General features: G+C 47.4%; 1 protein-coding gene across 2 annotated transcripts in view; it reads right to left on the bottom strand.

Annotated features, from left to right (window-relative positions):
* The window catches only part of DENND6A (DENN domain containing 6A), a 412,594-nt gene that overhangs the window by 162,591 nt on the left and 222,482 nt on the right, over window positions 1-27,521 (bottom strand). For both annotated transcript variants that reach the window (XM_078661568.1, XM_078661567.1), the window contains exon 6: window positions 22,987-23,092. In XM_078661568.1, the coding sequence (XP_078517694.1) occupies window positions 22,987-23,092 (106 nt within the window). The remainder of the gene's footprint in view (window positions 1-22,986; window positions 23,093-27,521) is intronic.

Here is a 27,521-nt window from a genome sequence, read left to right as displayed (position 1 = left end):
ATCAAAATGCATTGCTTTTTTTCAGTGCTGCCTACACCCTACCACTAGTTCACTTGCCCTTCAAGTCCAATTATCGCCATCATTCATACACGATTCTTCCTGTAGCACAATTTTATTGCACAACCCATAAAGAACAGGACATAAGATCAACATTCTGGCACAAAGGGTCATTTTATCAACTGTTCCCCTTAATAAAACATTTAATGAGAATGTCTCCTCTGATGAAGTAATCTCAGAATCATTACAGTTTGAATCAAGTACTCAAATAGAAATTCTAAAGGCAGTATGTCAAGAAAATCCATTCATTAAGAGAAGGGGGATTCAAAATAAATGAAAAAAAGGAAATGACCAGTTCAGTAAAGAAACAGAATAGAATGTAATTGCGGATCATTTAAGAAATTCTAATGGAGCATAAGTAAATTTTTTAGGACAAGAGTTGTATATCCCTCTCCAGGAAAGGGGATCATTGAAAGTGAGTTAAGGGTCTTCCACCGCAGCACACAAGTAGACTCAGCACTGCTCACCTACTAGACAGGCTGTTTGCTTCTGCACTCGGAACAAAGTGTCAGGACTCTTGTGAGGGCAGAAAGTGCACCATGCTTGACAATCCAGTGTCATAAAAGATTGCTCCCAAGCACATGGACCTCTCTACCTTCTAAGAGAGGTCCTAGGAAGCCTGAAGGGGCAGACGTCTTTCGTAGGTGTGGTGCAGTTGCAAGGCACAGTCCTTCTGAGTGAAGAACCAGCCTGTCTTGGTTAGCTGGGTCCACTGGCATGGAGTGGGCCTTCCCACAAGGCCCCTAGATACCATTTAATACAATTTTGATGCTAATAGTTTTCATTTCAGTATATAGTGTGCAATACTGGGGCGGAGTGCTGTTATTTGACTGACACTCAGGCTGCGAGTTGTGCTCACTGCTGCTAACTGATACTGGGGAATCGTTTTTAACTATAAATGCACAGTTTTTAATATTATCAACTTTGTCGAGCTATATCCGAGTCACATACTCTCCTGGGCATAGACGCCAGAAACCTGCGGTGTCCGTCTGTAAGAGCAGGCCCGCTTTCATTGAGTTAGCGCACTAGCTTTTTAGCTTTTAACTCTTTAAAACGCACGCTGGCACGAACGCGCAGCGTGTGCAATACTGGGGCGGGGTGCTGTTGTTTGACTGACACTCAGGCTGCGAGTTGTGCTCACTGCTGCTAACTGATACTGGGGAATCGTTTTAAAATATAAATGCACTGTTTTTAATATTATCAACTTTGTCGAGCTATATCCGAGTCACATACTCTCCTGGGCATAAACACCAGAACCCTGCGGTGTCCGTCTGTAAGAGCGGGCCCGCTTTCATTGGGTTAGCGCACTAGCCTTTTAGCTTGAAACTCTTTAAAACGCATGCTGGCGCGAACGCGCAGCGGCGAGCGCAGCGGGTGCTGTCAGCGCCCGGAACGTGCACAGGGCCAGGCCCCCTGGTCTCTTTCTACCCCATAATTACTCAAGAGAAGTGTTGATGAAACGACGGGGGGAGCACTGTAGGGCAGGAGCCACGATGAACCTGGACGGTGAGAGGGAAATGTTTACCTGCTCGCAATACGGCTAACGTTTGGGCGGTAACTTAGCTCAGTACAGGGTACTAAGGGGCAGGGAATCCTGCTGTATGCGTAGAGATCATGTTGAGGGTGCTCGGCCACTTAATTACACACTTCCCGCTCTCAACGAACAGGTTGCTGCCTCAGTAAATAGGCTTCTCTGTATTCTCCTGAATACTCGCTCCGTAGTTAAGCATAAGTATGAGCTGGAACAACTATTGAATACACATAGCCCCGACTTGGTCTTTTTAACGGAGACCTGGACAGACACAACCTCAATCCCGGATTGGAATGTCGCCCTACCCCGGGCTATGCCTTTTTTAACCACGACAGACCAGGCAGTAGAGGAGGCGCTATCACCATTCTATACAAGGATGGCCTGAAGGTGCAGACGGAAGTTGTGGCCGATCTTCAGACGGAAGCTAAGCAGTTTTGTGTTAGACTTAAGGACGAGACTGTACTTCATGGCCTACTGGTCTACCAGCCACCGGCATTAGAGCCACCTTTCTAACAGCCCTAATGTACTACATGGAATCTTGCATTAACTACCAGTATTTTACAATCCTAGGTGATTTCAACTTTCACTTGGAGTTGGCTACTAACCCAGATACGGGTAAACTCCTAGATCTAATGGAAGCGCATGGCATGCATCAACTTATGTCTTAACCTACATATCTAGGAGGACATATTTTAGATGGGATTTTCTCGAACCACCCGCATATTTCACCAGGTGATGCAGAGGCACTTCTGTGGATTGACCACAAAGCAGTATTCTTTAAGGTTAGGGCCAGGGAACTGGGGAGGTGTCCCTCTCATAAAGCTACCAAGGTGACGTTTCGTCACTGGCGTAAGGTAACAAGGAGTGGCCCTTGACCATCTCCCTCCAACCTTAGACAAGGATAATGAACTGCCCGCTACTCAATTCAATGAGTGGATTCAAGGAGCGGTAAATTGTGTTGCTCCGGAGCAGACCGCTATAGCAAACAGGCGCCCTTCGGGGAGGCCATAGTATGGCCCCGAACTTAAACAACTAAAAGTTGAATGCAGAAGGTTCGAGCACCTTTGGAGGGTAGAGTACAGCAAAATCAGTAAAGAAGCTTATAATCAAGCCATGAATAGATACAAGGAGGCTATTTTAGCGACCAAAAGGGTGTATTTCACTTTGAAAATTCAGGAAGCCGGAAACTCTGCAAAGGAGTTTTTTAAATCCGTGCCTTCTCTGACTAAACCTCAGCAGGGTAGTGGGTTTAAGCCTGATTAGGCGTTCTCCAAACCGCTGGCAGTTTTTTTCCACAATAAGGTGCAAACTATATATGACGACCTGGCCAGCTTATTAATTTCGCAGTCAAATAGAAGTAAATCACCTTTGGAGGAAGAAATAGTTCCAAGCAATTTGCTATGTTTTAACCCCTTATCAGAAGAGATGGTAATAAATATTCTAAGATCCATCAAATCTGGCTCGGCTTATGACCCATGGCCACCGGCCATTATGCACTTGGCTGCGGAGAGGATTAGTGAGACCCTTACCTCTCTGATTAACCAAGTCCTGATATCTGGCATCTACCCTGTGGCTTGGAAGACAGCTAGTATTAGGCCAATTCTGAAGAAGTCCACCCTTTATCCCACTGACTGTAGAAACTATCGAGCTATCTCAGGGCTGCCTTTGGTAGCCAAGATTCTGGAAAGGTCGATTAATAAAACTCTAACCGAATATTTGGACATCAACAGGTTATTGGACCCATCCCAGAATGGCTTTCGCCCCAGACACTCTACTGAATCTGCCCTGATTGCTGCCGCGGAGGGAATTCGGACAGTAGTGGATGGGGGAGGGAGGTCATTCTTGTGCTCCTTGATTTGTCTGCCGCATTCGACACACGGTGTTGGTGCGGCGACTACAGGAGATTGGAATAAACGGGGTGGCCCTTGCCCTCCTTTCCTCCTTTTTAAACAACAGGAAACAAAGCCTGAACTGGGACGGTCTACATCCCGACTGTTTGAATCTACCCTGCGGCGTACCGCAGTGCTCAGCCCTGTCGCCAACACTGTTTAATGTCTACGTGAGGCCGCTGGCCAGGCTAGCAAGGAAGCATGGTTTACTCTTGTGTCGTATGCTGATGACTCACAGCTGGTGATTTCCGTCTCAGATAAGCCTGAGCTAACAGCGAAAGGGTTCCATGCTTGTTTGACAGACGTCATGGAGTGGATGAGTCGGAGCTTTTTAAAAATGAATACGGACAAAACAGAAGTGATTGAATTTGGCAATGGACTGCCGATGTGGGGCAATCATTGGTGGCCGCCAGAAGCCGGGGAATGTGCCTTACCCGTAAAGAAAGTGAGGAATTTGGGAGTCATCCTCGATGACAAACTTAACATGTCAGCTCAGGTGAACAGCTTAACATCAGCTTGTGTTTTCTTACTTAAGACCCTGAGGAAAATCTTCCCTTTCATCCCCCTGGCACTTCAGAAAACAGTTATGGCTGCCCCGTTTATGTCCAGAGTGGACTATTGCATTGCGATGTTCTTGGGCATCGATAGGTACCATATTAGCAAACTTCAATCACTGCAGAATGCTGCCGCTCGATTGATTCTAAAGCTTCCGAACCGCCATCCCACGACTCAGGGCAGGAGAACTTTACACTGGCTCCCTGTCCATCAGAGAATTGAGTTCAAAGCACTCTGCTTGGTGCATAAAGCACAGTACGGGGGAGGCTCGAATGACTGTCAGAACAGACTAAGGCTTTACACATCTTCGCATGACCTATGCTCGGCCAATCATGGCCTGATCTGTGTACCCAGGTACAGGCGAGCCAGATGGGGGGTGGGGGGGCAGTCTATTTTCCTGCTGCGCGGCCCAACTGTGGAACAAACTACCAGTTGCCCTGAGACTGCAGCCGAACCTTCTATCGTTCAGGAATATCCTAAAATCTCGGCGGTTTAATGCCGGTTAGTGGCTAGTCCTTCCCCACGCCCTGCCTCATTTACACACCCCAGCGCCAAGACACCTCGGCATTCGAGCGCTTTATAAGCATTTCAATAACATAACATAACATAAGGGAAAGTAAATAAACACTTTTCAGATGCCAATGTGTTAAAGATACTTATTTTTAATAATGCAAGAGGTGCCTGGGAAACTTCTTTTATGCTGGTGCTATTTTGTTGATTCTACAATAGCAGCACAGACAACATAATTATAATCTAAATAGCACCTTCACAAGTACACATTGAGCGCAAACTATGTTTGGTGCTTTTGGTATGGAGTTCTTGTGTCCTTCACCCACTTTTTCAATCTAATATAGATACATATAATGTTGTTTATACCCAAACCACATCCTCCTATCCTTGACCATTCCCTCACTATCTTAGTTATTCGTTCCAAGTGCAAGGAAATCTGCAGTAAGAATAAGCAAACCTATTCGGTGCCACTGAAGAGTTGAGTGACCTTGGTCAGGAGCAGATATGTAAGGACTCAGCCCTTCAGATCTTTTTCACAAAGGTAAGCATGGTAAAATATGACCACATCTGCAAGCTAAGTTTAAGTGCTCAGTGACATTCAAAAGTTATCTCGCCATTATGCAAAGCAGTGAATGTTGGGTCTGCTTTATTCAACTTACGAAGAAGTGAAAGGAACCTCCGAAGTGCATTAGTTCTTAATCAGTTCTTAATAAACATGGTCTGAGTAACTCATGACAGCAGTGAGACAATGTTGGCCAATATCCCTCTCTGCTAAACCTATTGCTCTAAAGGCCCGAAATACAAAGAAGCAAATTATATAAGCATAAATTCCTGTCATGTCATTTTACCAGTCCCTTCTGATATCATGTATCTGTAATAAGAAAATAATGGCACGTAGCTGCTCGGTTGAAAGAAGAGAGTAGAAAAAAAACTCTTACATCTATCCTTGAACAGAGACTGTTTTCAGGTGTCCATCACATGATCCTCAAACTCTGAGGGAAGATGTCTATCATTCGCTTATCTATGGAGAGCGGTCTCACAGCTCTCCCACAGCTTAAACTGGCTGAAGTTGTAGAGTACTGAGCTGGGCTGCTGCTGAAAGCAGCGATAGAACAGGTCAGTTGACAGCAGCCTCCTACTTTAAAGATGCAATGAATAAACCATAAATAAAAGAATACAATAATCAAGCCATGGAACAGTTCCAGAGAAAGACATTGCTAGGAATCTGAGGAGACCTGAGTATATCAGATTTTTGGAGCTATGACCTTAATAGACATAAACCAAAAGTGGGGGAAGGGGAACTCGTGGTCCCATCAATTGAGGCTGGAATCGAAACTGGATTAGTGCATAGACTTTAAAAGAATTGCATACATAGCTGGGGGTCAGGGCAACATATCATAGGGTGCCTGTAGTACATATTCTGGTTTCCCTCAAAAACCTATAAAAATGCACCTATGTATCAAACTATATTTTTGTACTGCATGTACAAGAATTTTTAATCATTGCATATGTTCCAAAGATTGAAGAGGTAGTACCAACCAGGAGATGTTAACGTCTACTCTTACTTTGTTTATCTTGAAAATTCCAAACCACTCCATAAAATAATTAAAAAATAATAAAATCAGTTTGCAATGCAGGGATTCTCTCCAAAAAGGTATTTGTATTTTTACAGTGGATAGTGGACAGTAAAAAGAAATCTTTTTTTAAGCGTTTTACATATTGTTTGTGGAGCAAAACAGAGTTTTACTCTGGTCTGTGATAATCGCAGCTTTTTGTAGGTATGCGATTTGGAGCCAAATAATGAGTAATATATTCAGCCGTTCCTATTTTTCGAATACATTATTTTGCGATTTTTTTAGGTTTAAGATCTTTTTATTGCAAAGGAGAACAAGAACTGCCCACTTACAGCCATCTGCCGGTGGTGATTGAAGCACTTACAAAAATCTGTGTGCTGGGCAGAAACAAAACATATTGAACAGTTCAGAAGAGAAAAAAGGGAGGGGCGGAGGCATGGCAACAGCTAGGAAAAGAAAGGTGGGAGGGAGGGACGTGGTACCCAGGGGAATGCTGCCTGTGCTAAAGAAATTATAAAGAAATCATTGTCTACTAGGGGGGGAATCTGCAGTAAGAAGTGGCTTGGGTTGGGTCAGTCTGAGGATCCGCAAGTATAGTAGGCATGTTAGTTCTCGAAACTCCTCCGAGAGGTACCTAATACAGGGCTCCCACGTCTTGGCAAATCGGGTATCCATACCAAGTATCTCCCAAAGTCTATGTAACCAGTCTAAGTGTTCGGGAACAATGTCAGCGCCCCATTGGGAGAGAAGGACCTGTTTTGCGGCTCCCATAACCAGTGTAATTGCTCAACTTTGACACTACTTCAAGGGGTAAGTCAAAGGGCTGGGGAGTCCCAGAAGGATATAGCTTAGGAATTTTAGAATATCTGTGTCGTACATATTGTTTATTGCTACCAGTACCCCATCCCAAAAGGAAGTACGTTTAAACAAGCATTTGCAATGCAATAGGTCTCACATTTACGCGAGTTAGAGCTATTGGCATTGTAAATGACCATGCCTTTTATTTTTGTTTTGCTTTTTAAAACCTAAATATAAAGGCATTGTCATTTACAATGCCAATAGCTTAAACTCGCGTAAATGCGTGACCTATTGCGTTGCAAATGCTTGTTTATGAAGCCCTACTCCACTCCTAATGTTCATTGTCGTCCAACAACCAGCCACTCTGCCCTTCAGGAAGTGCGGACTCCTGAGTAGCTTTGGAGAATGTAGACGCGCATAAGGTAATGAAACACACTTTTCAGAAGATGCCTTCAGTACCATTCCAAATACCCCCTGGGCCGATCTCCCCACCGTCTGTAACTTGTGCATCTCGCTGGAGCACGATAAGAGCTGGTGCTATTCTTGCTCTGCTTTCAGAAGCTAGCAAACTCTGCATCGGAGACTAGACAGACTGGGGTCCCACTGCAGAATGTACAAATCCTCTTCGGAAATATCTGATATTTTCTGTAAGGTGGGCACGCTTGGTGCCAAGAGAGAATCTGGTGATTCACCTGGTCGTCGGGCCCACTAACCCAGACCAGAGATCATCAGCTCTGACATTTCAGAGCCAGGAGAAAGAACAAGGACTTCTCATTCATCTCTGTCTAGCACGGACCTCGTCTGAAAACCACAACACTTTTTCAGCCGCTCCGTCCATGTCCAGGTTGCACGAAAATGCGCCTCCCGGGAATGGATTTGTGCATTTCCATAGCGCCCCACGATAGCCGCCTTCTGTGCCTGCTTTGGGAGTGCCTATCAAGCCAATGGTCACACGCGGAGGGTTACTTAGAACATCTAGTGTTGGTAGAGGCGAGCACCCATCACGCTCTGCTGTGGTGAAACAGCAACAATCTGAAGCAGGGCAGGCCTTTTGCAGGCCTAGTTCCACAGGTGACAATCACCACAGATGTATCTCTAGCCAGCCATGTAGTACATCTCAACAACATGGCAGTCCAAGGTCTGTGGCAACCTCAACATCGAGGTCTCCAAATCAACCACTTGGAACTGTTAGCCATTCATCTAGCCTTTAACCCCTTTCTTCAACAGATTAGAGGCAAAGTAGTTCTTGTGCACCCAGACAACATGACTGCCATCTTGTACCTACAAAAGCAACAGCCGTCTGTCCTTGCATAGAGAATATGGGGCTGGGACATCCACCTCCAGTACATCTCCAACCAAAGAGTCTTTTGGGAGTGGACACCGACTTTGCAGACCTGCTCAGCAGTACGCAGCAACAAGCCCACAAGTAGGAACTCCACCCACAAGTCCTACACCCTTACTTTCAGAGATTTGACACTCTAAGCATAGAACTTTTCACCACAAACAAAAATACAAAATCCCCAACCTTCACCGCCTGGTTTCCACACCCCCAGTCCATGGGCAGTGCTCTGTGTATGATTTGGCCAGGAATATTTGTGTGCAATGTGTTCCTCCTCTCCCAGTAATACCTTACGTGATCAGGAAGCTGAGGCAAACATCCCCCACACACATCCTGGTGGCTCCAATGTGGGACAGACAACCATGGTTCTCAACCCTTCAGGAGATGTCCATTGCCTCTCACGAGAAGCTTCCCAACAGGCTGGATCTTCACACAAAAAACCACAGCAAAGCCCGACATCCAGATCCCAAGCAGCTCAACTGGTGATTTGTCTCCTGTGGTCCTAGAGTTTAGTTCTCTTGATGTATCTTAAGTATGCATAGACAAACTTAGAGAAGTTCATCGGCCCGCTATGCACACCTGCTATCCTGCAAATTGGCAGTGTTTTGTCCACCGTTGTACTCCAAACCACATAAACCCTCTTATGCCTACTGTTCAAGACAATATCTTTTACCTTGTACATTTACAAAAATTAGGGTGGGCCTTCACATCAATTCGGCTACACCTAGCCACTATTGTTACATATGCATTATGGTTTCTATGGAAGGCTTTCAATGTGCCGGTCCACCAATGGTACCTCCAGCCCCAGTCAGGGGTCTCAATATTGTCCTTACCAGGCCTATGGGGCCCCCTTTTGAGCCCCTACATTGGCATTCTCTGTCATTTCTTTCTGGAAAAGTTGTATCCATGTAGCCACAACGTCTCTTAGACTTATCAGCTCCAATGCTGCTGGAACCTTTTTTCAAGGTGCACAATAAGAATGGTTCTTAAAACCAATCCTAAAGCCTTACCTAAGGCTGTCTCCTCATTCCACCTTAACCAAACAGTTGAGCTCCCAGTCTTTTTTCAGCGACCTGACTCAGTAGCTGAGCGAGTACTCCACACACTTGGCATCAAGCGTGCTCTCAAGTATTCTATAGATAGGACCAAGGCCTTTCGCAAGCCTTTGCCTTCTCACAGTCTCCTAAAGGTCATCTCATTTCTGTGGCAGAGATTGGCTGGTGGATTGTTAAATGCATCCAAACCTGTTATGCTAAAGTAAAAAAAAAATCTTCTCATCCTAAGCCACACTCCACCTGCAATCAGGGCACTTACCATAACAGACATTTGTAAAGCTGCAACATGGACTATGTAAACAAGAGTTTGGGACGTCTGTTGACCAACGGACTAGATAACTGTCACTTTTAGCCTTTGAAACTCAGCAACGCATTTTTGTAACTCTAGTTTCTGAAGCTTCTGAAAGGACGAACACTAAGTAAATGCACTCGCAGAGTAAAGTTGTAATTTTTATGCCAAGTTTGTTGCAAGTGCGTTCAGCATTTTGTTTTGTAGCAGAGAGCATAGATGCCTATGAGAGTAGCTAAGCATGGTAATTGTCTGGCTTATGTTTACGGATCTGCACAACATTTGGCATTTATTAGCAAATTTTCCTCCAAAGGAAATGCTGTCTCCTGCTGATGAGACCGTATTAACCGCTCCAGTTATAAGAGACGAATTGTCAGGGAAGGAAATGATAATGAAGCGGACATAAGAGTTCTGTGCATATCTCTGCCTGCTACTAATAACCTTGCATGTTTCTTATTAACAACTTGTTGGACGGCTACCACCCTGTCTGACTGTTTTTAGCAAGAAGGGGGAAGGTGACCAGGACCAAGCTGTGCTTTAAACTTTATTATGTAATTCTGCGGCCGAGACATTTTCTGAATAATCGTGAATTGCCACATGACCCCCCCCCATGTGCCGCATAGTATGCAGATTTTATCCAAAATATGTTTTGTTTCTAGCTTAAACAGGTGCAAAGCTAATAAAAACGCAACAGCATGTATTGACTCCCAGTGGAATGCCCTTTGCGTAGTTTGACAGATCACCGTTCAATTGCGGATTACTGTAACTGGGTGTTAAACTGAATGAAAAACTAATTTTAAAAAATGTAGTTAAGCACGAACGTATGCCTGGAAGCGTCTTGGTGCTGTACGACGGGACAAGGAGTGTAGTACTGGGTTCCCAAACTGGTACTACTGAGATGAACCCTCTGCCCAGACAGTGTTACAGGTCTACAAATGGCAATGATACTTTCAATGTGCCGCACTATGCAGCACATTTTTCCTTTTCTTGCTGTATAATGTAGCCAACCCTTCTGCATAATTTGGTTTTCCCCTGGTGCATAGATCCAGCAGGCCTGATTATAATGCCTTATTCATCTGGCTTGAAAGTACAGGTTGAAATCCATTCTGCTAGACAGAATCCAGTAAAAAAAAAAAATGTAAAAACCAACAAAGTTTTCAGGGAGGCTAAGAACAGGGGACTGCTTTCTGTAGTTGAAAAATGTCTGAAAAGTAAAATCATGTCTTAGAATGTTTTTTTGTGATCCTGCATATGGAATATCTGGCCCCACTACAGTCGGTTTCATTTGTATGCCTGTTATTGGCTGTAGGTTGACTCTTCCTCTTACTTGTCTAACAGAGGGACCAGGGTAGGTGTCCCAGACAATTGGATTTTGCCTGTATTTTCACCTGTGAGTGTTTTTTTTTGTGAATAGAAAGAAAACCATGCAAACAAGTTGCTTTTTTATGTATCCCAATAATCTTTTGTATATGACGTAAACCATTACCAAAGGTAATTGAGGCCCTTGGATTCTTTACAGCATTAGCAAAACTCCAGTTCGCTGCTCAGCTCCAAATCATACATAGGGCAGCCTCCAATCCATGTCAGATACTAAAGGCTTCCCTTTGTGAGGGCTCCGAATTCCTGATGGGATTTGTATCCCTAAGCTCACCCCTAGCCCCTCTGTCTCCTTAGACACCAGTTTTCTTTTCAATTAAAACCCTCCTGCGTAGACGTTTTGGACATTTAATTTGCTGTCAAGTTGAGATGCTTGGGATTTCCTACGCCGGGATCTCTCGTAAAATCGCAAGCGGACCTCGACGTCTGTGTTTCTCAATGAAGAGTATTCAGGCTTCGGCCACAAAGTCTCAGGTTCTCTGGACACCAGTGCTTCAACACTGTTTGTTGGACTGTAATCTCTGGCAAGATGGTATAGGAGTCATTGTTAACTTTAATGAAATAGCTCTTTAACTTGGAGGAAGGGGGTCCTTCTATTGTCGCTGGCCCAAGCTACCTTCCATCTTTTTACCCTTTCACCCTGGTCATCCTCATCTTCCTTACTGATCACCATTATCTGATTGATTTGCCACGCTTTATAAATCCGGATTGATTGTGTGAAGGATGCTTTGGTTTCAGAGCACACTTTTGATGGGAGAACTGGAGCCCATCGAGGGAAAGGCCCTAGTTTGTCTGAAAGTTGTGGCATGACTTGAGAAAAACAGTGCATGTGTAGGGAAGGCAGATCCAGCCTCCAGGCCCAGCAGGCCGAGTCTATTGACTGTCTGTTACAGCATTGTAGTCTCTCCTCAAAGTCGCTCGTGCCTGTCCCAGGCCTCCTTAGCCTCTCCCTCCCCTTCGAGGGTGGCCGTGTCCTGGATGACTCCCCTGATCTCGATCTGTAGTGACTGTATTGGCGCCTCTCACCTGGACTGTGGTGGGATCACGACGGGTCGCCATGCCTAAGAGTGCACGTTTCCTCGTGTGTGCTGAGAAGGCGAGGTGGGCCACATGCTATCCACCGGTTCTGTCCCATTTGCCTCCTGAGCAGCGGCCTGCGGTAGGCTGAGACCCCCTCAGACGTCTCTGCACACGCGGGTGGGAGAGAGCCTGCCACCAGCCAGAGAGTTCACCCGCCTGTCCTCCGAGGGATGCAAGGGAGGGGCCCTGGCCGCAGGCGGGCCGCAGAGGTCAGTGTCCAGGGATCGGGTAGGGACAGGAAGCCGGACATGCCTGGCGCGCGGGCAGGACGTGTCTGAGGCTGATGTGCCGCGTCATGAAGGATTACAAATGGAACCATCATTAGCGGAGCACCGCAACCGCCCGTTGTAAATTGATTGAGCTTTCGCCCCTGGGGTGCCGTACACCGTCCCTCGTAATTCATGCTTCGCGTTGGTTCGATAGCTCAGTGAGTCAAGTCCGTGTGACTGAGAGCTGATGGCATTCCCTAGGTCGGCGATTTAAGTATAGGAAAGACCAGATTAGGTTTTAAGAAATCCCTCTTTCTTCGAGAGGGTTAGGTGGGCGGTGACCCGGTTGTTCGCACGTTTAGGCGCGGGGCCAGCTGCTCTCCAGGGGTGGCGGCTGGATATCTTCCTTGGAGAACAGAGATGCAAGGTGACGGAAAAGGGTCATTAACACCATCCGCAGAACACACGACGTGGTAACACGGGACATCCAGCGTGCGCCTGGGTAAAGTCAGGGTACGGATGGCTGCGGGGTCAGCCTGTTTGAAAGCTCTCCTTACAGCGAGATAGAGAGACCTCTCTGGCAGGGCACAAGTCCTAAACAAGCAAACAAATCCCGCCGCCCCCCCCCCCCGCCCTCACTTACCTACCTCCGGCCGCTGTGACGCACACCGCAAGTCGGCCTGGAGCGCGCCTCGGCAGAGACGCGGGAGGACAGGAGCGTGACGCGCGTGAACGTGCACGTTGACGTTCCCGCGCGTTCACGGACCTGAGTCGGCTCGTGCCCAGCTCTGTGTCGGGCTCGTTCACAGCTGCTAGTCCCTTGACAGGGATCAAGGCGGCTATAGAACTCGCTGGCGGGAGCGCTTCGCGCTCCAACACCAGCGAGTCCTAAAAAGTGCCATAGTATGTGCGTGAGTGTACCGGTCTGCCTGCAGTTCCGCCAGCATACGCTACATTTAGTCGTGCTCCATTGAGCAACCCTGACAGGGGTAAAGTCCAGTAGTGAGCAATTTTCAGGATTTTTTTTTTGCTGGGGGTGTTGAGAGCAGAGGCTTCAGCCCGATAGAGAATATTGCTTCATTCCTTGTCTGCAAAGGTGTGTTCGCACTCGGTCTCCCATCAGCCTCACGTAGTGGATTTAAATGGCTTCCTCGGGTGACAAGAAAGGTATAGATGTCAGATAAAATCTGTTTATCTGAGAAGCGGGTGATGAGCCTCTTCTCAGATGGCATAAGAGCCCGAATAGCATGAGGCCGAAGCTAGGGTTGTGTCACTCACTGGCAGATGGTGACGTATTGCCAGTAAGCTGTGGAAGGGAGTCCAAACGCATGAAGGAGGTACACTGGTTGCCAGTGCGCCAAAGAGCCAAATTCAAACTCATCTGCCATGCTCACAGAACCTTGCATAAGAAAGGCAGACACATTTTGCGAGACAAAATGGCATTCCACGTTCCGTCACGTAACCTGAGATTGCGCCATCAGGCCCGTGCAAAGGTCAAACGTACGACCAGAGTCAGGATGGAAAATCGCTCCTTTTCTAAGTTAGCTGCTGTTCTATCTAACTATCTCCCACTTATCTTACGACTGACAGACGACTATCTGCTTTTTAGAAAGAAGCTAAAAACCTTCCTGTTCCCCAGATACTAAGTCGATTAATCATTAATTAAAAATAACCTGCCCCGCAATCAAATACACTTTTCTCTTACACCACATTGTATGCTATCCTGGCACCGTGATGTCCTTCGGGATGAATGTTGCGCTCTACAAATACAAACGCCAGTTGGAACTGTGGGTAATCAAGGAGGCCATATGCATTGTACAAATCACCCACTCGTTTGCAGTTAGCCTCTTCTAATGCAGCAAAAGCAGACCCACTGTGTCCCGAAGGGAAATCCAGATTTCCCAATATTAGCGTCTGCAGAGACAGAGGGGTGGACAGGCCTTGCCAAAGTTGCACAGTGTCCTAAACGCCCAACGTGGCACGCAACACCGGTGAGATATACATTCCCGGGTGTCGGTGGGGCCTATGCAAACAAGGCACCTTTCAAATCGGAATGCTGTCCACCATCTGGTCGAGAAAGCACCAATGTTTTTCAGTGCTGGACCACTCCACCATATATCTCAGCTGGGCAAACCGACAATAACGTTGTAAGTCAGGGACCCCAGCCCACCTTCTGCCTGTGGAAGATATGCCCAGGGTTTAGCCATCCATGCCTTTTTGTTTACCATATAAAGTCTCACATGAGGGACTGCAGCTTGTTTAGCACTCTAGGGGGAGGCTGAAGTGGTAATGTCTGCATTATGTAAAGAGCTTAAGGTAAGAGTGTCTTCTTAACTGCGGCTAGACGACCCAAACAGAAGAGGCCATATGTCCTATACTTGGGAAAGTACAACCGCTTGTCCACAAGGAGGACCCCATAGTACGGGCCACTATACATTCGGGGGGTAGATGAATATGGAGATCTAAGAAGCGTATGCCTTGCTCCACCCATACAAAGGGAAACTGGGATGCAAGATCAGTCTGTGTTGCGGTAGGTATAGTCAAGTTGAGTATGGAAGACTTTTGTAAGTTGGTTTTTAAACTGGAGGCCTGCCCAAAGGCTTCTAGCTCCTCCATTACTGTGGGCTGAGAGGCAGAGGGGGAAGACAGGGTCAGAAGGACATCATCTGCATATAACATAAGCTTATGTTCCATACCCCACATTCGGATGCCCGTAAACTGCGGGAATCCATGTATCCGCTCTGCAAAAGGGCTCCATGTATAGAGCGAAAAGTAGGTGGGGGGGGGGGGGGGACAGAGGGCAGACCTGTCTGGTCCCATGTGTGATCGAAAAAGGCTCGGACAGTATCCCATTAACCTGTATCCTGGCCCTAAGGGAGGTACAGCAGCACTAAATCCATTGACAAAGCTGTGGACCCAAACCCTTATGGACAAGGACTGTGCAAATATATGGCCAATGGACGCAGTAGAATGCCTTTCACCGTATCGATAGAAAGGAGAAGAGATGGCACTCAGGAGCGCTGCACTTTGTCCAGCAAACGTCAGATCCTCTTTGTGCTGCAGCTACAACTCTGCTCTGGAATAAATCCAGTTTTGTCAGGGTCCATCAGTCCCTATAAATTTGGGGCACGTCGGCATGCCAGAATACCTGTAAAGAATGATCTTCGCGTCAATGTTTAAAAGCGAGATTGGGCGGTATGAGGCTCAGTGTGTAGGGTCCTTTCTGGCTTTGGGGATCACAATAAAAGTGGTGAACTGCATCGACTCCGACCAGGTGCCAATAGCACTGAAAGTGTTTAAGAGGTGCATCGAGGTGGGTGCCAGCAGAGTACTGCAAGCTTTGCAGAATTCAGCACTGTAATCATTTGGCTCCAGTACCTTGCCGCGGTTGCAAATGCTGTAGGGCCATAAGGATCTCTACAACAGTGGTATCCTTATCAAGCAATAGAGCAGCCACCTGAGGGATACTAGGTAGCGGGACAGCAGATAAGTAACCCTCAATGTCCTCCGTCAAGAGGTCTTCGGCTGTGTAGAGGGTGTCATAGAATCGTTCCAATGCCTGCGTAATACCCTCATCTTGTGTCTCAGGGGCACTTTCGGGTCTCACATTCATTGTCACTCTGCTGTCTACCGCCTGCGCACAATGGCAGGTAGCGAGCATACGGCCAGCCTTGTTGCCCCCCACACAGTGTTCTGTTTGAGCCGAAGAAGGACATAATCCGCTCTGCCCATATTCAGTGCCTTTAATTGCTTTTGTGCCACGGTGAGTGGCAACAGGTCGCCAGTAAGCCAGTTCATTTTTTTGAGAGTCTTCCAGTTTCTGGTCTTTGTGATTTCTCATTGAAGATGTTTGACGCGCCTATCTCTATTGAAGCGTGTGGCAACGCAATAAAGTGTCCCCCTTACAACCACCTTCAGGGTTTTCCATAGGGTCGAAATGGGGATTATAGGGTTTGTCATTAACCTCTAGAAAGGAGGTGATAGTCGCCGAGGTGTCTGCATTCGTAAGTGACCAGTTTCACGTAAAGTCGCCAAGTCCACGGAGCCGAGAGAACGGCAAGCAGAACAAAGCAGAGGACTATGAGGGAATGGTCAGAGAGGGCTGCCGCACCTATATCAGCTGTCATTGTAGCTTTTGTGATCGGGGTGGAGGGGGGTGGGGGGTATGAGAAATAAAAAATCAAAATAAAAAATCAATATGTTTGTTGCGCAGCTGAGAAAAAGGTGTATTCTGTATCTAAGGGGTGCGTGTGTCTCAAAACATCTATCAGTCCTGCATCTGTGTGCATTGCCTGGTAGTAAAAGATAGGTCCCCAGACTGTCTCTCAGACCTATCTTTTTGAGCCTATATCACTATATTAAAGTTCCCTGATATAATGCCATCTATGTTCGGCGTGGAGAGCACCCGGTCGACTGCATCTTGTATAAAAGCTTCAAGGTACTCGTTGGGGGCATAAACGTTTGCTAAAGTAAACCCATGTCCCCATAAGTCTATACGCAGTGTTAAAAGTCTACCGGGTGGCTCAGCATGAACATGTGTCACCTGCCCGGAGAAGTGTGTTGCCAATAGTATCAGAACTCCCACCTTCCTAGCCGGTCCGGCAGAAAATAATGGGCAGTCGAACCAACAGGAGCAGAGGCGCTTCCAGTACGACGTGTCCGCTTTATAAAACAAATGTCGCACTTCATGTCCTGAAGAAAGAACAGTAGTGCCAGGCGTTTCACCAAAGCACTGAGACCCCGAACATAGACTGAGGACAGTCACCATTTACCCATGTATGTATAATAAGGTAGTGTAAGCCCTAGTTGGATATGAAAAGGAAAGAGTTTAGCCTGCAGTTGACAGCACTGGGAAAGCAAGGGGTTGGTGAGACAAATATAGGGTGATAAGAGGAAAGAAGGAGAAAGAATTAAGGAATTGTAGTACAAGAGAGTTCCCCCCTGGAAACAACAATTACTGAGGTGTAATGGTCCATGTCTTCGGCGATGACATAGCAGGATCACTAGTTCCAAGGGGAAATGGAGCTCCACCACAAGGTCAAATGTTAACAAGCAGGGGGAGAGCACTGTGCGACTATGAGCAATAACCTAGAAGATAAAAACATGGGATCCTCACTTAGGAGCCAAAGGTGTTCTAAGTTACACTAGAAAGGGTCAATGGTCACTGTCCAAATCTGTTGCACTATTATAACGCTTCAGTTGCCAAACCGGGTCTCCCGCTCTTTACAGCTTTCATCCTCGGAGTGTTTATTCATTCTAGTCTTCCTTCTCTGAGTGGAGTGGCGAAACTCCGATTTAGTCACATCTGGGTCCCGAGGAGGCAGGGGAGGCCTGGACCTCTGCCGAATATGTAGGCATGTCCAGGAGTGAACGTGCATCCTCAAGAGTGCAAATACTGCGTATCTCATCCTGCCAGACAAATTGGAGGTAAAAGGGGTGTCCCCATTTGTAGTTGATATTTTTATCATGCAGGAAGTCTGTTAAGGGTCTGAGAGCTCTACGGCGTGGTAAGGTTATCATGGAGAGGTCTTGATAGAGCCATAACAGGTGACCCTCGAATTATATGGCCGACTTGTTTAGGGCCACAGTCATGATGGTCCCTTTCTGGCAGTATGAATGAAGGCACATGAGGATGTCCTGGGGTCAATCAATAAATCATGTGTTTGTTAAGCGCGACTACTCACCCGTAAGGGTCTTAAGGTGCTGGGGTGGGGGCAGGTGCAGGTTCCAGTCCATCAAGGAGGGGGTCTGTCGAAGAGCCAAGTTTTAATGTTTCTTGTGAAGATGGGGAGTGATGTTGTGTGTCTGAGGTGGAGCGGTAGGACGTTCCAGGCTCTGGCCGCGGGAAAGGAGAAGGAGCGGCCTCCCGATCAGGTCTTTCTGGTGCGGGGGATCACGGCGTAGCAGAGCTGGGCTGATCGTAGGGTCCTTTGAGGTGCGTGGAATTTGAGTCGGCTGTTCAGGTATGCTGGTCCGGTGTTGTGGACAGCTTTGTGTGGATGGGTGAGAATCTTGAAGGTGATTCTGGCCTCAATGGGGAGCCAGTGGAGTGTGCGCACGTGCTGGGAGATATGGCAGTGTCTTCGGAGGTTTAGGACCAGTCTTGCGGTGGCGTTCTGCAAGTTTTGTAGCTTGCAGGTGTGAGGTTTTTGTTTATTCCGGCGTAGAGTGAGTTGCCGAAGTCTAGTCTACTGGTGAAGAGGGCATGAGTGATGGTCTTTCTGTGCTCGAGGGGGTTCCATTTGAAGGGGAGAGGGGTTGGCCTAACGGCTAAGGCGCTCGACCTCGGACCTGGGGATCTGGGTTCGAGTCTCGGTAACGACGCCAAAAACCTCCTGTGATTCTGGGCAAATCCCTTAATCTCCCCGTGCCTAAAATGAAAGTGTGTCCTCATGTAACGTAACTGGTGCTATGTAAAGCGCTCTGATACCTGATTCAGTTCGGGTCTAGTTCGCGCTATATAAAACTCTGCAAAAAAAAAAAGTCTTACATAGGAGGCGGAGGGTGTGGAAGCAGGAGGATGCGACTGAGTTGATCTGGCGGTCCATTATGAGCTCGGAGTCCAGGATGATTCCAAGGCTAGGTGCTGCGTGGGCTGTGGGGGTGGGTGGGCTTCCGAGGGTGGGGGGCCACCAGGTGTCGTTCCAGGCATCGGGGTGTGGGCCCATGATGGGTACTTCTGTTTGGTCAGTGTGGAGTTGTAGGCAGCTGCTTTTCATCCATTTGGCAATCGCTTCAATGCCTTTTTGAAAGTAGTGTTTTGCTGCGTTGGGTTCGTTGGATAGGGAGAGGATGAGTTGGGTGTCGTCTGCGTATGAAACAATGTTGAGTCCTTGGGTTCTGACGATGGGGGCGAGCGGAGCCATGTAGATGTTGAAGGGCTGAGGGAGGACCCCTGTGGGACTCAGCCGGTGGTTGGTGTAGGGTCCGAGAGGAAAGGATGGAGTCTGACCCACTGCGTTCTGCCGGAGAGGAAAGAGCATATCCAGGCAAGGGCCTTGTCCCGGATCCCTGCATATTGGAGTGTGCGTGTTAGGGTGTGGTGAGAGACTCTGTCGAAGGCCGCTGAGAGGTCAAAGAGGATGAGGGCTACTGTTTCTCCTCTGTCCAGGAGGGAGCGGATGTCATCTGTTGCAGCGAGGAGGGCGGTTTCTGTGCTGTGTTTTTTTTCTGAAGCCGGATTGGGAGGAGTCGAGGATGTTGTGCTCTTCGACGAAGGGGACGAGTTGGCTGTTGATGGCTTTCTCGATGACTTTCGCTGGGAACGGGAGCAGGGAGATGGGTCTGTAGGTTTTGAGGTCGGTGGGGTCCGCTGAGGGATTCTTCAGGAGGGAGTTGATCTCTGTGTGTTTCCAGTCATAGGGGAAGGAGACGCTCGCCAGGGAGTGGTTGATGGTGTGGCGAAGTATGGGTGCGATGGTGTCGGCGGCTCTGTTGAAGATGTGGTGGGGGCAGGGGTCCGTGGGGCCCCCGGAGTGGATTGACTTTATCGTCTGCAGTGTGTCTTCGGTGGTGAGGGCTGTCCAGATGTCAATCATTGCCTTAAGGGTGTTGGGGGTGGCTGGTGAGGGTTTGGTGTGTTGGTTGTCTTCGTCGAAGCGGTAGTAAATGTTCTTGATTTTGTGGTGGAAGAAGCTGCTGAGTTTGTTGCAGAGGTCTTGTGAGGGAGGAATGTCAGTAGACTCACTGGTGGGTTGGGCAAACTCCTTGATGATGCTGAAGACGTCTTTGCTGTTGTGCGCGTCTGTGGAGATTCTGTCTTTGATCACTGTTTTTCTCGTATTTCTGATGAGTTGGTGATGGCTCTAAAGTTGCTGTGGGCTTCTGTGGATTTGGAGTTCTAACAGGCCTTTTTGAGGTGGCGGTATGTGTGTCTGGACTCTCACAATTCGGTGGTAAACCATCTGACTTTCTTGGCGTGTGTGTTGTTGTTCTTATTGAGGGGGACTATGGTGTCCGAGCTGTCGGAGATCCATCTGTGCAGAGTTCGGACTGCGGTGTTGGGGTTGTCGTCTTCCGCTGAGGTGTTGCCGAGTGAGGAGGTGAGATGGTCGTCGGTGATTTTGGTCCAGTTTATTCGTGGGAGCAGGTGCTGGTGTCTGTGGATGGTGGGTGTTCTGAAGGTGAAGTGGATGCATCAATGGTCTGTCCACTGGAGTTCGGTGGTGTGGCTGAAAGTGATGGAGTTTCCTGTTGTGAAGAGGGGGTCGAGGGTGTGTCCTGCTGAGTGCGTGGGTTCGGTCACTATCTGGTGGAGTCCAATGTTGTGGAGGTTGTCCAGGAGGGATGTGGTGTTGGGGTCTAGTTGGTTGTTGAGGTGAAAGTTGAGGTCTCCCAGCAGAGTGTAGTTGGTGGGTGCAATGGCTTGCGGGGAGATGATGTCTGTGATGGAGTTGGTGAAAGGTCCACAGGGTCCGGGGGGTACTGGCGGGGCGATTTGTCCAATGTGCGATCAAGAATGATTTCTTGGTCTGCAAGCAAAGGTGCTACATGTCTAACAAGTTGGATAACAAAGTCCTCCAGGTTACCAGATAACACTTGTAGTGATGCGTATGTTTGAGCAAAAAGATCTGTTTTCTAGGTCCTACAGCTGATAGTGGAGTTCCTGATTTTTATCACATAGCTCCAAGCGTTCAGGGTGGTGTCCATCCAATGCCTCCTCCCGGGAGTCCTGGGTCTACGCAAGAGAATTCACTTGCTGACCCAAGTTGTCCACATCATAGCGGATGTTCTCTATCTCAGTGGTTATGACTTGTTTATGAGTTGCAAAGTCCACTCTAAAAACTCCAAAAAGATGTTCTAGAAACGCTCTTGTAACAGGGGCTTTGCCGGTGTGCGCATCTTCTGCCACTGACTTTTCCACAGTCTGGGAGCTCAGTGGTGCTTCGTGGGGCTGGTCAGTCTTCTTCGACGGGGCCTCCTTAGTGTTAGGCTGAGAGGACATGGTGAGGAGATGGAAGGTCTTGTGTGGAGAGTCAGCAGCCGCCACACCTTCAGGGCGGTAGATGTCAAGGTAAGAGACAATATGCTTACTTCTTTGCCACGGAGCTGGGGATCCGGAGAGACAACACCTGCTGCATGAAGGGTGGGGCAAGATACAGAGTGGAGGGGGGTCTCATCCAGTACTCTTCGCCGTGCTGGGGTCAGTCGTGGGTGAGTGGATGAGGATGGAGGCAAAAGGAGGACCGCTGTGCCGTGGTGAAGATACCCCATAACTGAAGACAACCGTTCCTGAGCCAAAGTTTCAAAGAAATCCAGAGTTCATGGTGCTTTACGGAAACACATGTGAAGAGGCTTTATAGGGCTACGCCCCCACTCCACTGCAGCCAACGGTGAAGGGCCTAGAGGGCATAGGGTTAGAGGGTCGTGTATAGGGCAGAGGGGAGGCAGTACAATGCTTTAGAACCCCCTCTGCCGCCTCAACCGCCTCAAATTCCAAATTGCCAAACCCATCCAGCCAGAAGAGGCGAGGGGCAGGTGCCAGAGCAGACAAGCCCATTATCTGGAGGGCTGCTGAAGGTCATGTACCTGAAGACTCTCGCCCTACACCACAGTCCCCTGTGGTTGTCCGCAGTTCAAGGGGTGTCCACTGCAGCTCCAAACTGGGGTATGCCTCCTCAAGCCAGAAGCGGCAGGTAAGCATCTGAGGGAAGCAGCTGCAACAACTGAACCGGCCGGCGCACATTCACAACAACCCCCCAGGCAGGACAACGGGCAGAACAGCTGATGCAGTGATGGGGTGGGGGAACGGGCAAATGGCAGCAGTTTAATTAGGATGAGGGCCCTACGGCATCCCGCTCCCTGAACCGCAACAGCTGCACCGGAGTTAGGCCACAGCAGTTGGACAGAGCAGGTGGTCCTCTTCTCGCGTAGTGAAAAGACACTATTGGTGTGACAGGCAGCTGCAGGTATCATATGCTGGTGTGGGAGGCATGACAAGGACTGAAAGTCCAAAGGAATGAAGGGATTACCTCCTCCTCAAGGTCAAGGAGCTATTTCATTCACCATCCGAAGTCCTTCACTTCAATGTGGCCGTTCTGGGATCCTGCCAGCGGAGGCTTGGTGTAATGCAACCGGGCGCGGTCCGTGATCACAGGGCACTACCACGGCCCGCTCCCCCAACTGAGTAGCCAGGTCAGAGGTAGGCCGCAGCCTGGAGTAAGCGGTCCACCATCCATCGGGGGGGGGGGGGGGGGGAAATGCTGATGCAGTGGGTGGCTGCAGTAATTATGATTCTGGTCCTTGCTTTAAGGTGTCAGGTTTTCCAAACAAATTAGTATTTGGCAGATAACTGGATGAGGGACTAAATCCCAAAAGAAAAAAAAACAATGAAACAAGCATTCCCCTTCCAAGCTCGAAGAATCTGCATTCAACTCCCAGAAAAGTTAAGACTGAGCCCTAATCTGCTGTGCCTCTACACATTGTCAATGATTGTATCTTGCTATTTGTTCATTGCGATATGATTGAGCCATATGTAAATAAGTAATAAATAATAAACATTAACAGACAAATTAGCAAATATGTACAGCCTTGTCTAAAAATTGATTTTAAATGTTGGTACTTAAGATAAATGTATTAATTATAAAAAATGAATAGGGAAAGCAAGACTACACCATATAGTTAGCACAGTATTTGTTCTAAAAACATTCATGTACTGTCACACCTCTCTTTCAATGCTCTGCTCCTCCCCCCTCTAAAATCAAAGAAGGAATCTGAGTCTTACCTGCTTCCAGACAAGGTTCATTTTTCTCGAAGTATTCTGGGGCAATCTGCTTCAGCACCGTATGAAAAAATGCAACATAAGGTAGTTTGCTGATCATGACCAATGACTGAAAAACAAAATGTGTGAATTATGAGTATATTTTACTAAAACACAGATATGACAGTATCCAGAGCTGTTTCTGTATTTGTCTGTCTACTTGTCACATATCTTAATAAAGAATCTACTCACATACACGGAGTGAAAAACTCTGGGCCCGATTCACGAAGGTAAACTTACACCTTTGCGCAAGTTTACTACTTTTCGGTATTCCCCATGGTAAACTTAGACCAAAAGTCTAGCTTCACTGCTTTTCGGTATTCACAAAGTTAAGTTACTACTAGCAAAGTTGAAAAGCTAGTAAAGCTAGAAGCCACAATTACAAGGATTTATAAAGGAGACTTCCATCTCCCGGCATATGCGCCCCCAGCGCAAATTATTACATGTAATGGGGTGACCCTGTAACCCTCAGAACCTGGGTGGGTAATGAAACTATTAATAATGGTTCGGTAGGAACGAAATGTCAACCCCATACCTGGCATTCTATGCACTTGCAGGGACGGATTCTTTAAGTAACGCAATAAGAAATACTATATCATTGTGTATTTCGTTCCTACAGAACCATTATTAATAGTTTCATTACCCAGCGCAAATTAGGCTGGTGTTCGGACTGGTCAAACAAACAGGCGGCTTTCGTAAGGTGCTGTCAAATCCTTAAACACGTGAAGGAGGGCTCCTTGGGTCACCATCTTTGGCTGGAAATACGTGGAAGAAATAGATCACCCATGAGAGCCTACCTGCAAAGGTCACTTGACACCTTGGACCCTACATCTGCCTGGGCCCAAAATATAAACTGCAGCGAGTTGAAAAAATATAGTAAAATCAAATACAAAGGCAAAGTCGCTTTTAAAGAACAAAAAGTCTTGGCACGAAGTAGCCAAGGATTGCTAACTCTGCAATTACAAGAAGCTATCCCCCAAGACTACTTAGCATTACCCTACAGCAGCCATACAAAAGAACAGTTCTTAAGATTAAGGTTAGGGATCCCAATACTGGAGCATTACCTGCCATGGAAAAGAAAGGACTATGGAAATAAATGCAGACTTTGTGACGAGGCGCCTGAGTTTATCATACAGGTGCTGTGCCTCTGCAAAGTCACCTTGGATGAATGTCGTAAACTGCAGGATTACAGCTGCCCCTGCAGTGCGCATGTTTGGTTGGCTGGGTGGTTTGCTACAGCCAGCCCGACATGCGCACTGTAGACCCAACAATCCCATGGCTGTGAAACAGCTGGGGGATTACTGGCACGGGCCTCCAGCCTCAAAATGAGTGCTAGGTTAGCCTGCCCCCACCAATCCTGGAGCTGCTCTCCAAGAAACTGAGAAATAGGGAAAAAAGAAGTGTAAAGAATAGAAGTGTAAAGAATAAAAGAAAAAAAAAGGGGGGGGGGAAACAGAAATAAAGAAACAAGAAGTGCGTCTGTGTGCAGCTATGGGAGTATATCCTTGGTTCCAGGACTGGGGGCGCGGGAGGGGGGGGCAAGAGTCCAGTGTGGCGCGGGTCTTCTGATGGGGGGGGGGGAGCCAGCCCGTCAGTGGCCAGCAAGCATCAGGGTTCCGTGCTAAGGGGGGGAGGAGGGGGTCACTGTTGTGTGAGTTGGCCGCATTACCATGTGGCACGGGCGAGGTGTGTCATCCGCACGTGCTAGACGTTAGGCAACTTTGGGGGGGTGTGGGTGGTACCCTGTCCCGCCCACTTTCCGGGCCGGGCCTGGAGAAGGAGAATATCTAAGTCACTCACAGATCAAGACACGCCCGTTGGAAGGACTTGAAGGTATTATCCCAGAGCTGCGCTATGGGGAACTTCCTCAGACCCGCTGTTTCCTCTCTGTGGAGGGTGACGCTTTCCGCACTCGCCCAGTTTTCAAAAGAGATGCGCCAGTGATTTGCCTGTGGTGGTTCACTACTCTTCCAACGTTTAGTAAGTAACCTCTTAGCCGTAATGAGCCCTAGGTCCCAGAACCTAGCGGTGACCTTGTTATGTTTTGTTCTCTTGTACAGGCCTAGGAGACATGCCTCCTATGTGTGCTGTAGGTCGTCGCCAGCACCTTTCTGCAGCAGAGTTGTCACCGTATGCCAATATGGTTGTATGTTGGGACAGGTCCAGAGCATATGGAGGAGGCCCGCGTCGGTCAGGGAGCCTCTCGGACACGCGGAAGTAGCAACTGTAAAGTACTTATTAATTTTATCTGGTGACAGATGCGCTCAATTTAATATATAAAATTGGATAAGTTTGAAGCGGGAATTACGTGGGATATTAACGGGGCTAGCCAGTACTACTGCCCATTCTTTATCTGTCCACGCTTTTCCCCTGTTTGCCGCCCATTTGTCTCGCAGTGGTTGGGTGGAGCATTGTGTGTGTGTCAAGAGAGCCTGCGCTAGCCAGTGGACCGCATGGGATCCATTTCCCATGACGTGTAGGTATTGCACCAGGAGGTGTGTTTGTAACCCCTCAGAAATATCTCCCCAAAGCTGCGCGAAGGTGCGTGTGAGAGATGCATGAAGGAGAAACTGCCCGGCTGAAAGGCCCGTGTCTCTAGCTAATGTCTCAAAGGGAATCAGGGTGCCGGCCGCGTACAAGTCACCCATCGTGTCCACCCCAGTCTGTGTCCATCTCTCCAGCACGGCCTCTACCACCACCGCACCGTCTCGTTATTTGAGACATTTCATGTAACAAAATAACTTTCTACAGCTTGGAACATGGTGTGATAACAATCCACTTGTTAACAGCCTACTGCCTTGAACCGATTAGTTGCAGAAGCTTTTCCACCTCCAATGCTGAGCCCCAGTTTTCTTTTTTTAATCGAAAATGATTACTCTTTATTTTAGTTTTAAAAGATTCACATAACCCTGCCTACAACCACTTGCCACAATCCTCCTCCCTCTCCACCCCAACTTCACCAATAGTGAACCCTAGTGACACATGCCTTGAGTTTTAGGATGTCAAGGACTTCGGGAGCGGCCACAGCATTGCACCAGGAAATTAACTTGCTCCAGTTTGTCCCTTATTAATCATTCAGTAATATCCATGTTGTTCAGGGCAACAGTCTTATTACTCTGAGGCATTTAGGAAGGGCAACATCCTTTAATTCTAAAGGCAGAAGGGAAAGACAAGTCCTCGTCAACTTTAAAATTCTTTCCCTTTTTGCTATAGTGTCAGTCGCTCCATCCCAATCATCTCCCATTTTGTATAGACAGAATATATGATCCTGAGCCCTGTTTTTATTGTTTTTTTAAAGAGTAGTAGCACTTAGCACTTGAGCAAGCCTTCATAACTTTATTTTTAACAAAAGATTTCAAAGCCAAATTTGGAACCCCCAAGGTATGACAGTTTTTACATTTTGTGAGTGATAGTAATTTTTCCCTACTTTATGGGGGGGCTTCTACCTACTTTAAGTTTGTGGTGGAAATATGTGTAATTCATGGGTGAACCCAGAAAGCTATACATTTCTGAAAATCAGCCAACATTCAGCAAAGGCCATTGTTTTCCCACAGTAACAATTTTTAAAAAATAAAAAACAATCATGAAATAAGTTGGAAAAATAAATTGGTGATGTTTTCATATGTAATTTTTTGTCCCAATGGCAGTTTTACATAAGTTACATGCCATCACAACAGTCAGTCCCTTTTGAACGCAGGAATATAATGTGTTTGTTGGCTGCTCAAAAACACGTGCTAACGAGAGCCAACAGCTGAACTTCAGCTTATATTTCATTGTGTACTGACCAAGCAGCAATTCATAAGGTAAAATATAATGAATGAAAAATGTGTGTGAAGGAAATCTATCCATTTTGAAATGTGCCCAAGCTACGGAGTTTAGGAATAATGGTTATTTGTACAACTCTGTAGATTTGAGATTCAGATGGCATTTCACAAAGTGTGTTCTTTCTTGCCCACAGCTTCCATTTAGAAACTAAAAAAATAATTTTGAAATCCAATTTATTACACCAAATGTTCCTACACTTGTGCTAAAACAGTACCTCACTGAGTGACTACGTCTATCACCCGTGACGGAAACAGATGAAAACTGTGACCATATGAAGTCACTGTGGTCTTCACATGTTCCCTGGATTGGTCCATTTTCAACTTAGAAATTCGGCCCAGCCACACAAGTGGGGTACCATTTTTATCAGGGAAAGAGTGGGTATGCTGGGTGCTAGAATTTTGTGGATGCCCGCAGAATCTGGGGACATGACATCACTGAAACATGGATAAAATGCATGACTTTACCCAAAATGTGGCATTTGCAATGCACACTGGGTGAGAACATTTTTTATGATCTATGGAAAGCACACCAACCTGGATTCACCTGGGTCTCGGTCACAAAAATGCCCAGGGAAGTGAGGGTCCCTGGTTGCTGGCTAACCCAAAGACTGTATAATGCAGCCATTCAACATGGGAAGTCAAAGGAAATTGGTATCTACCCCCTCTTTGTTGGCC

This window comes from Lissotriton helveticus, chromosome 9 (assembly GCF_964261635.1).
Source record: "Lissotriton helveticus chromosome 9, aLisHel1.1, whole genome shotgun sequence".
Classification (NCBI taxonomy): Eukaryota; Metazoa; Chordata; class Amphibia; order Caudata; family Salamandridae; genus Lissotriton; species Lissotriton helveticus.
The sequence above is the reverse complement of the archived record's forward strand: the minus strand, read 5'-3'. Positions and strand labels throughout refer to the sequence as shown.